This window comes from Beta vulgaris, chromosome 2 (genome assembly GCF_026745355.1).
Source record: "Beta vulgaris subsp. vulgaris cultivar EL10 chromosome 2, EL10.2, whole genome shotgun sequence".
Lineage (NCBI taxonomy): Eukaryota > Viridiplantae > Streptophyta > Magnoliopsida > Caryophyllales > Amaranthaceae > Beta > Beta vulgaris.
This window is the reverse complement of record NC_079203.1, coordinates 4,937,352-4,948,931: the sequence shown is the minus strand read 5'-3', so window position 1 is coordinate 4,948,931 and position 11,580 is coordinate 4,937,352. Positions and strand designations below refer to the sequence as shown.

General features: G+C 38.7%; 1 protein-coding gene across 1 annotated transcript; it reads right to left on the bottom strand.

Annotated features, from left to right (window-relative positions):
* Positions 1-12: 12 nt before the first annotated feature.
* On the bottom strand, positions 13-639 carry LOC130590425 (uncharacterized). The gene has a single exon (XM_057392855.1). It carries the CDS (start codon positions 637-639, stop codon positions 13-15), a length of 627 nt encoding a protein of 208 aa, XP_057248838.1.
* Between the last annotated feature and the right edge of the window lie 10,941 nt (positions 640-11,580).

The window sequence follows — 11,580 nt, the reverse complement described above, 5'->3', positions numbered from 1 at the left end:
GGAAAGAAAAAACTAGGGAGGATCCCAGGATTTGGGCCACCCTAAAGCATCCTTTCGGATTATTACAGTAAAGGGTAAAACAGGAACATCAAACCAGTAAGTGGTGGTAGGCGAAGAATGACCCCTATGCGCCATCCAATCAGCAGCCGCATTAGCTTCCCTAAAAACATGATAAATCTGCACTTCCTCAAAGTGACCCAGCTCTTGGATCGTGTCCAAAATAGAAGAATGAATCTTCCAAGGAATCTTCCATATTCGATTAACAGCATTAATAACTGCCAAATTATCACCCTCAATAATCAACTTGCCAATACCCAGAGACTTAGCCCCTCTAACACCTTCCCGAAGACCCCTAGCCTCAGCTTCTAAGATGGAGACCGAACTGTCCAAAGCCCCAGCCCCACACAGCTTAACAACACCTTCAGCATCACGAATAACAAAACCAAAGGCCGCTTGCCCATTAGCCAACTTAGAGCCATCAAAATTGACTTTAAAAAAATCCGCCGGAGGAGGAGACCAGAAAACATTATTCCGAGCCACCACCTTAAAATTCCGAGCAACAGAAGGAGAAATCACAGAGTCCACACCCGCAACAACCGCCCCCGCAATCTTAAGATTACTTACAAAAGCCTTAACCATCGAACTAACCTTAATAGGAGAAGTCGAGTCCTGCCTGAAAATGACCCCATTACGCGCAAACCAAACAAACCACCACCCTATAACCATACATTCCACTTGAAACCTTGAAAATAAGGTTTAAGATTTAATAAGAAATTGTTAAAAGAAACACCATCCTCAATTTCCGGCGGGATAGGCCAATTTAACTGCTGATGGAGGTCCAAAAAAACATCCTGGGTAAACGGGCACTTAGAAAAAAGATGATCAATGTCTTCCGAGTGAAAATTACAAAACACACATTCCAAAGGAAGAAAGACATGACTTAGCTCTAACCTTTTCTTAGTAGGAATACCATTATGACTTAATTTCCATAAAAAGAACTTAATTTTTGGTGGGATAGACAGCTTCCAAATCCACCCGAAAGATGAAGGGGGCAACTGCCTGCTGATTAAACCCTTGAAGAAGCTCCACTCCTGACTTAACTGAATAGATACCATCCGGAGTAAGCCCCCAAATCCTTTTATCCTGACACGAAGTACTAGGTAAAAAATAATTCGCAATTAATGTGGTAATTTCAGCCGGAACATACTGTCTAAGTAAAGACACATCCCAATGGCCATCCTGGTTAATAAAAAAACTGACTTTTAGGGCCTCCGACCCCCTGGGAACAGGGTAGTTTTCTTCTAGAGCAGTACTAAAAATCCAATTATCAAACCAAAAGGAGATCTGCTCGCCATTACCCACAATCCATCGGAGACCCTTCTTAAACGAGTTACGAAGACTCATTAACCTTCTCCATTGCCAAGAAACATTAGCCTTAACTTTATAACTAAACAGGTCATCATTCTTAAGATATTTACGAGTAACTAATTGGACCCACAAATTATCCGGAGACTCCAAAATCTTCCATAACAATTTAAATTGAAGCGCATTATTGTTGACCTTAGCTTTTCGAAGCCCTAAACCTCCAAATTTTTTTGGAGTACAGATCTTATCCCAACCAATCAGGTTGGGGATTTAGCATCACTATCTTTATTCCAAAAGAAATTCCGATAGCACTTATCCAGGGAGGAAAGAATAGCTGGGGGGAGAGAGAAACTTTGCATTTGGTAATTAGCTTTTGTAGCAAGATTGGATTGAACTAGAATAGTCCGCCCTGCTTGAGACAAAGAATTAGCTTTCCATTTAGTTAATTGAGAACTAACTTTCTCTTGCAAATCAGCAAATGTTGCATTTGTGACTTTAGAGTCAATAATGGGACACCCCAGATACTTACCCAGCGAGAAAGATTTTTCCATTTGAAGAATTTCGGCAAAATTAACAGAAACGTTATCAGACACATTTTGCGTACATTGAAAAGCAGATTTATGAAAATTAATTAGTTGTCCTGACATAGTACAGTACTTGTCGAGAATCGTTTTTATCGTAATACAACTTTCCTCCGAAGCTTTAGCGAAAATCATTGTATCATCCGCAAAAGTCAGAAAAGGAATTCTAACACCTGAATGTCCTAAGGTAACCCCTAGGGATCTAGAGCCCGTCAAACTAGCATGTTGCAACTGCCTAGCCAAAATTTCCGCACATAAAATAAAAATATAGGGTGATAACGGATCTCCTTGTCGAATTCCTCTCTGGGGAACAAAAGTTTCACCTGGGATCCCATTGACAAGAACCGAGAAAGAGACCGTAGTAATACACTGACGTAACCATTCTACCCATCGGGCACAGAACCCTAATTTTTCTAAAGTGATAAAAATGTATTTCCACTCTAACCTATCATAGGCCTTCTCCATATCGAGCTTAATAGCCAACCATCCTGAAGCTCCTTTCTTATTTTTGAAAGAGTGAAAAACTTCATGAGCTAAAAGAACATTGTCTTGAATCAGGCGTTCAGGCACAAAAGCTCCTTGCAGTGGGTGAATAATTTTCCCCAACACTACTTTTAATCTATTGGCTAAAATTTTTGCAATAATCTTATAGATGGTCGAACACAAGCTAATAGGTCTAAAATGATTAGGATTAGAAGGGTTATCAATTTTGGGAATTAAAGTAATGAAAGTATGATTGATTTCTCTAAGAATTTTTCCTGAATGAAAAAAGGCCTTAGCTCGGAAAACTGACTTTCCAACTAGGGACCGTATTTTTGAAAAAAGAAAGGGGGATAGCCATCAGGACCCGGAGCCTTATCAGGGGCTAACTCAAAGGTAGCTTCTTTAACTTCTTCGAATGTAACTTCTCGACATAGGTATACATTATCATCGTCAGAAATTATTTCTGTTAGAAGATCAAAATCTACATTTGTATCAAAGCCACACCCTTCATTTGACGTAAACCGATGTTTAAACGCTTCAGTAAAACATTCTTCAATTTTCAATGGGTGAGAAATAGTTACCCCCTGCGGATCACTAATGGACTTAAGAATGTTCCTATTTCTTCTGATCGTGGCACATGAGTGATAATACTTGGTATTCGCGTCACTTAATTTAATATGATTTGATTTCGATAACCTTCCAGTGGATATCTTGAAAGTGAAGTAATTTCGCTTGCTTCATTAAAAATTTATCTTGAAGAGAAATAAGATGAGGGCAGGATTCATTAGACAGTAAGTCATTCTGAATAATTTTTAATCTAGCTTCCACATTCTTTAATTGTCTAGAAATGTTACCAAATCTCGTAGAAGACCAATTTTTCGCCCTTTCCTTCAGAAGCCGACATTTCTTGGTAAGGCAATACATAAAGGAACCCTGAAACTGCGTACACCATGTTTTCTTTACAAGACAATCAAAATCCTTGCGAGTGGTCCACAACTTATTAAACTTAAAAGGGGGAGCTTTCCTACATTCGCTAATTTTGAACTTTAGGGACACTTGACAATGGTCGGACGATGAGAAAATATGATTAAAAAGTTTGCATCAGGAAATGCAGAAAGCCAATCAATGCTAACGACACCTTTATCTAGTCTCTCCAAAATATTATTGGGACCATGACTTTTTTTCCTCCACGTAAAACTACCACCTTCAAAAGGTAGTTCAGTACATTCTAGGGAATTAAACAACATATTCATGAAAGATAAACGCGAGAATTGGAATACAGCTCCTTCTTTTTTGTCATTCTGAGAACTTAGTTCATTAAAATCTCCCAAAATAATATAGGGGTCAGTTAGTGTCTTAACATACTCAATTAATTCAGACCAAAATTCGTGTTTAAGCGCATAATTAGGAGGGGCATAAATAAAAACTGCCACAAATGAGCATTCCATGGCTATGAGACTAATATTACAGGCTATAAATCTATCATTTTTAGTAATAACAGAGAGAGTGAACGGATTACTCGCATTATCTTTCCAAAAAAGCCATATGCCACCCGCCAAACCCATCGAAGGAATGTAATCGGAGTGTTGGAACCCACATTTTCTAACACTACCCTCCCCCGGGGGAAGTTGGGCCTTAGTTTCGCACAACATCATAACTTGTACTTTATTATTAGAACAAAATTCCTTAACTTCTTCCATTGCAAGATGTCTTCTACAACCCCTTATATTCCAAAAGCTTATATTCATAAATAATTTAAACCCCTACCCAAGCCATTACCTAAGGTAACTTGCTGGAAACCAAAACACAACAATCTACTACACACTAATTTCTTCTTCCTCCATAATAAAGGAAACTTTCGGCAAATAACTCTAGGAACATTACCACTATTTGAACAATAAACAATATTTAAAGCACTAGAATTATTACTACACTCTAAAAAATTACAAAGGACAAAGTTAACTAACTTGAACATGGGCAAAAAACCATAGTTGGACCACCCACAAGACAAAATACCAAGAGCAACTTTTAAGATCACAGAACTGTACAAGCTATAGAAGAATAAACAACTAAAACAAATTGCATCAAATCCATTACTGTGCCTTTGATCTTTACGCAAACCAGTAGCCATTAAGCTAGTTACTTGAGTTATACATAAGTTGCTTAAATCAGAGAAGACAATTTGTCCAAACTTACGAAAATAACTCTTGATAACTAGGAAAGTCCAGCACCAAATACATAGACAACAAAAGTAATTACAATGGATGTCAGCAAAAATAAACCTGGGGAGGGATACAAAATATGAGAAACTAGATCTCCTTAACCACATACTTCTAGCAAGATGTCGAAAAAAAAATTTCCCATAGCATTATAGCAGATACATTATTAATAACCCACAAAAAACTGAGCAACACTAAAGCTCTTTGAACCAACCAGCCCCTACTAAGGCACCCAGAACTACTAAGAAACAATTCTGAACCCTGACATCCCAAAAACAAAAGATCCGCTAACATGAATCATTCAGGATTTGGCCCTCTTCAGACCTGATGAGGCAGAATCATCCTCACTGTTACCTTTCCTCCTCTTAGCAGCGCTAGAGAGAGAGGTGGGTTCCATAGGAGGATCCTGCTCAACACCTAAAGCACTGATATGTCTGACAATTGAGCTAGCTGAGTCAATAGAATGAAAAGAGGACTCATGGTGCACAGGAAAGGCCTCACAGATCTTATCATCATCATGTAATATCATGGTATCATTATCCACATCAGACTCAAAAATAGAGTAACCACCAAATTGCTGCTCAGCCAACTGAACCAAAGGGCCAAATTGATTACCTTGATAAAACTCACCTGGATAGACCACTTGCAGTGGGATAGGAGACAGCTCAATATCAGTGCCATTAGATGGAGCAAAATCACAGCCTACACCCTCACCAACATCCTGAGGGGAGACATCCAATAGGGCTGCTTGAAAAGCACCAGAGGAAGGCAACATAGGAGGGACAGCCATACTTTCAGTGCCATCATCAGAGTCACTGACATCACCATAATGAGGAGCTGAAGCATAAACAAGAGCCTTACCTTTCCCTTTACCATGAGCAGTGGGAATAACAGATGACCTTTTCATAGAGACAGATTCTTTAATAACAATACCAACCTCTTTTTTCTTAACAAAATTGTTAACAGAAGAATGAAAACCACCAACTTTTGAATGAGCAGAAGTTCTAGCATGCCTATACACTGACTTAGGCTTCGCTTGCACCACATTGGCTTCCACAGCCCTGGTAGCAAGGTTAGCTTGCCTATTAGCCAGAGAAAGGACCTCAACAAGATGCTTTTGTTTAGGACTTTTCAAGAGTGATACTGTTATTTCTTTCTTGGGAGCATGCAGAAGTGAACAAACATCAATAGAATGATCTTCCAGACCACAAAATGAACAACCAGCACTGAAATCCTCATACCATATCACATAACCACATTTATGACCACCCACACGAGTTAACTCAGCAAACTCCAGCAATGGTTCAGTAATATCCACTCTAATACAAGCCCTAGCAAACCTTATTTTATTCCTTAATAGAGAATTAGAGTCCAACTTAACTAGCACACCCACATGATTGGAAGCAAATAAATTAGCTAAAGACTCAAAGTTCAAAAGTTCAGTTGGAAATCTAGGTATCCGGACCCAAAGATCCACCCACTTGATCTCCTCAAGAAAGGGGTCAAAATTAGGTCTCCAAGCTTGGAGAACAAAAAGATCACCTTGGACATGCCAAGGTCTCTCAGACCAAACCAGAGCTAGATCATTAGGATTAGCAAATTTCAATAAAATCCAATGATTACCCATTTCAAGAAAATCAATATCACCCTTAACAAACTTCCATTCAGATTTAGTTCTGGAAATAATAGTACGAACATCTAGGGGCTCACCCAACATTTTACCTATTAGACAGGACTTTGAGAGTTCCTTGATGTCCTCCTGAACCTGAACGAGCTCATCTACAACAACAGCCTCCGGATACGCAGCATCACAAGGAGGATCAGGTGCATCAAAATCAACCAGACGAGAGTTAGTGACATTAATAACAGAGGGAAGAACCTCGGGGCCTCTAGAAGATTCCTGAGACTGGGTCTCATTTATCTTAGAGTCTCCTGGCTCTAGAATTGCTGCCTTAAAATTCAGAGTCATTACAAATATAAGAACTTTAAGAGAGGAGATTATGAGAAAACTTAAACTTTGGTTATAATACCAGAAAGAAAGAAACAGAAGAGAAGAAAATGTGATAAGCTTAATAATCTTATCAGTGTTTATATAGGAGGTAAAACCGGGACTAGCACAATCAAACAATCTCACATTAATCTTACTAATGTAACTTACCATCACCATAAATGCTAGATTGCCACCCTGGATCAAAATTCTGAGATCATGATGAACAGCACGCCAAAAAACGAAGAGTTTAAAGAGAAAACCAACAATAGTAATGAATGACAATTCCAAAAGAGCCACCCTACTAACACTTAACACTCCACTCCTCTGCCAAACAATAAATGCACTAAAAACCCTCTCCCAATTAAAAGCCCCAATTCGCAAGCGAAACCCTAGATTATCACAATTCAGATAAGCAAAATGAAAACCAGCCTGGATTTCATCATTATAGGCTATAAACCATAGCCTTAATTGAGAACTAACCCTATAGAAATAGGGCAGAGATGAATTACCACACTTAATCACCCCTACTTTAATAGCCTTAATCAACCCCATTAGGTAGATTTCACAACACGCTTCATTCTTACTACCACTGATTCGACAGAAGAAGGAAAAACTGTGAGGAATTACGCTGAAATGGCAGAGAAAACCATTAAAGGACATACTTTTCAGAGATTTTGGGTGAAAAACTAGGGTTTCGGGAGAAAACTTACGGGACTTCTTTTTTCGCTTTTTACGCTTTCTCCCTCTCCTTCTCACTCTAACTTTCTCTCTCATCATCACTCTAGCTATTATAACTCTTCTTATTCTATTACGGGTAATTTAGTACTTCTTTATGATATTTAAGTTAATTAACAAAATAATGATTTTGTAATTCCTCCGTTTTTTTTTTTTTTTGACAACGGGTAAAAGGTACAAACGACAAACAAGTTAGTCCATGATTTAAGACGAGGGTTGAATCGTCATTACATGGGTCGACACGGTAAACTTACTACAAACTTTATCAAATACCAAATTAGTACTAAGTTTCTTAAAAACGAGAGGGGATACAATTCCCTAACTTGCACTTATAATGAACACGGTAAAGACAATGAACATTGGTGACAGCTGACCGTTGGCTTTCTTGACGGCGAGCTGTTGAAGGATCTCAAAACGGCACTAGGCAATGACTTCCTAATATGGCACTGGACAATCCGCAGCGCTCTCATCCTAGCTTCCTTTGTTGCTTTCCTCTTTACCAATGAGTCATGACCCTTTTGCTTTGAACCTGCAATTAAATTTTCTACATAACACGTTATTTGTTGTGTCACTTTCACAGTGGGAACATCTTCTAGCCTGTGTATACAATCCTACTTATAACTTGAGTGATTCCTGGAGCACGACTTTAGGGTAACATTCTCCATCGAAATCATTGCATGAGAGACGGCTGCTTCCCTCAAATCAAGTTTGCCAGGGGGTCCTTCTTGATAGATTTTTTTTATAACTTGAGGTACAAATTGACATCGACCTCGAATGAGAATGGTAGAAGTGCAACACTTTTCCCTATTGCAACTTTTCGATATCTTCCCTGAAATGTTAAGGAACAAGGAAGATCTATGTCTATTAGAACAAGTCACATGATCAGACGAGCATGTTGACTTTAAGCTTACTTGTTTTGGAGGGCATGCAGACTTAGAGCTTACCCCATTTGGAGGACATGAGGACTTGGAGCTTACATTTTGCTTCATATGAACTACTAGCTCATAACTTTGTTTCTTGCAAGAGGTACAGGGTCAATCTGTGTCATAAAGTGGTTTGTGCTCAGGTAATCAGACATCAACAATGGTTTCAAGGTCTTAAAGTCGAACGTTCCCTGCCATGAAGTAATAAGGATGTGTTAAATGGACTGAAGCTAAGGTTAGGGCCTGCACATGGAGAACGTCATTTTCCTGTACAATTATGAAATAGCCCTTCCTAAATAAGTGATATATTAGAAATTAATAAAAGCTCTTAAGGATAATAAGTACATAACATTAAATAGTAGGATTTAAGATTTTCTTTCTTTTAAACCAATAGTCCCAAGTATGCACTACTAAAATGACTCATTTATAGAATTAGGAAATATGGAGATAGAAATAAATGTTTAAATAAATAAAAGAATGTACCTAAATGGGAAAGTAAAACTTGGAGTATGAATATAAACTTATTGGGGACATATGTACAAGTTTTTAAGTGGGTATCAAAGCTTAAGAAGGGTAAACAAAGATAAAATAATAAGGTTGGACTGATGAGAAATTTCTGGACACACCTTTGTGAGGAATAGGAATTTGGGCTTAGGAAAATCCGCCAACCTTGGAAATAACCATACCCTACTGTCTTAAATACCTATGGGAAGTTAGGGTTAAAATATCGTAGCAATTGGTGTAACACCCCCAAAATTCATACACGTCTAATGCTACGTCGCATCGACTTTGGGAGTGTTACCGCCGCGATGGAACGCAAGGCATAATTAGAAATACGGTAACTCAAATTCATTGTCTCAAAACCAAATTGCAGCGGAATAGAAAATGTAAATACAAACTGGGAATCATAGATGACCCCTCTTTATTCAAACTCAAACCATTAACAATGTTCTATAAAATTCAGTAATACTTAAACCAAAAGTTTAACTTCAATCACTAGCCCCCTTATGCTTGATACCATGCAGCAGCACCAGCTCACCTAGTCTGCTCCCCATTGAAGTGTCAATGGTTCATCACAGGTCAACAAACACATAATAACACACAGAGTCAGCTATGCTGAGTACGTAATGAACCATTGAAACTATATGAACATAAATGATGCACACCTTACAACTGCTATATGAAACTACATATCTCACATTCTTTAATCTTTCATTATTTGGCATCGAACGGGCACCGTCATCTTACTAGAATCATACGGGCTACTGAATCCTTAATAGACAACTTGGTCTATTAGATGAAATGCAAATACGGTTTTGTTCCGTCTCACACCCATCACCTTAGTATGCATACCCCAAGATCGAACGGAACCTTCCGCCTACTTGAGTTATCAAAATATAAGGACACTACTGTCGTCACAGTAGGCCTGCGTAGGAGTGTAGGACAAGTCCCACACTCCCCCCATTGTTCTATACTTGTAGGGAATCCAACTACAAGTATTGCCATAATCTTCTTTTACTACTAACTAATCTTCTTTTATAACTTTAAGGAGTCATTTACATGCTCTCTTAATTACCAAACTCAATCTTATCTCTGTAACACTCTCGTTACTCTATAGATCAGATTAATAATGCTGATGTTACACTACGATAGAACTTCGCATTTCAATGCAACATATTTCAATGCATCATATTGATTTCACGTTATAAACGTCTAACCAAACAATCACAATCAAATGTTCCCTATCATGGTACTAGGTTCCAATAAATGAACTGCAACCTAATCATGATACTAAGCTTGAAAGTAAACTGGTACGCGTACGTACCTTGTAGCGGAGAATTTTCGCTGACTTAATAGAACGAGCCGCTTATGAAATTGGGACCTAAACCGTTAAAACAAAGCTTTAGTGTTACGTCCTTGATAACACTAACAACTACTACGTACTAAGACCATAACGATCTAACGATTCGAATTAAACGATAGTTAAAACCTTATTCCAGAACTTTCGTTATAATTCTAATCTAGTGAATTTAACGTCTTTTAGAAGTCAGAGTTAGTGAGTAACTAAGTTAGTTAGTAACATTAGTCCACTATTTTACCAATCCAAAGGGTCATAAGTCCAACATGTCTTATGTCCAGAAGTTAAGTCATATGTCCAAAAGTAAGTCATATGTCCAAGAGTAAGTCATATGTCCAAGAGTAAGTTCCATGTCCAGAAGGTAAGTTCCATGTCCAGAAAGGTAAGTCGGGTTCCATGAAACAGGTTACGATAATAACTTTAACTAATAATAATAACACATCTCCTACTTTTATCTTATTCCAATTACAAACCTAACCATAGTTTAACTTAAAACAGAATAATAACTTAACTAGTTAAACAATCTACTAATTTACTAAACACTCCAATTACTAATTATTAATTACAAACCTTACGTACTTGTGAAAACTGTAAATATAAACCTAACAAATAAACTGTCATACTACGTTAAAGTACAAAAATTATACCACTGACTTTCGCCGGCACAAGAATTCCGGCGACGGCGCACACTTTCCGTCTCCTACGCGCGGCCACGACACTCAACCGGCGCTCGTACCGCCTTCGCGCACACACGACGAACACCTTCGCACCCCTCTTCGTTTCGTAGGCGCGCACAGCAGCGACGCACTACTTCGCTCGCTTGCACAACAACGCACACACACGACACCACGCGACCCTCGTCGCAGCACGGTCTCGCACGACACCCTCGAACGTCCTTCGCACAACCTTCGCACGACACCCTCGAACTCCTTCTTCGCAAACTCGAACCACACACACGCCGCACGAACTCGCGAACGAAAACCTCGACACACCCGCACAAAATCTTCGACCCTTCGCACCAAACCCTCGCCTGAATTCGCACAACCGCAGGCGACTAGAAGGAGGAAGCGAGAGGAAAATTCAGCGAGAGTTTGAGAGAGAATCCGAGAGAGAAAGAGAGAAGGAAAATTCTGAGAGAGAAGGGAAGAGAGAGAGATCGGCTGAGGAGAGAGAGAGGAAGAAAAAGTCGGCTGAGGAGAGGGAGAAGAAAGGGTTTAGGGTTTTCTGAAATTCCCTCTCCTTTTCTTTTTATACTCCCTTCAAAAAGTAGTAACCCTAGGTCAAGCAAAGATCAGGTTACTCTTTTAAAACTCCGAAAATTTCCTAACAAATTCATATTAACAATAATTTATTCCTATTAATTTGTAAATAACCTAAAATACCTTTTTATTAATTCTTTATACTTTCTTAATTAATACGAAATTAC

What these genes read in the sequence shown, in the direction of transcription:
- LOC130590425 (XM_057392855.1), bottom strand. Translation starts at nt 639, where the DNA reads ATGGTTAAGGCTTTTGTAAGTAATCTTAAGATTGCGGGGGCGGTTGTT.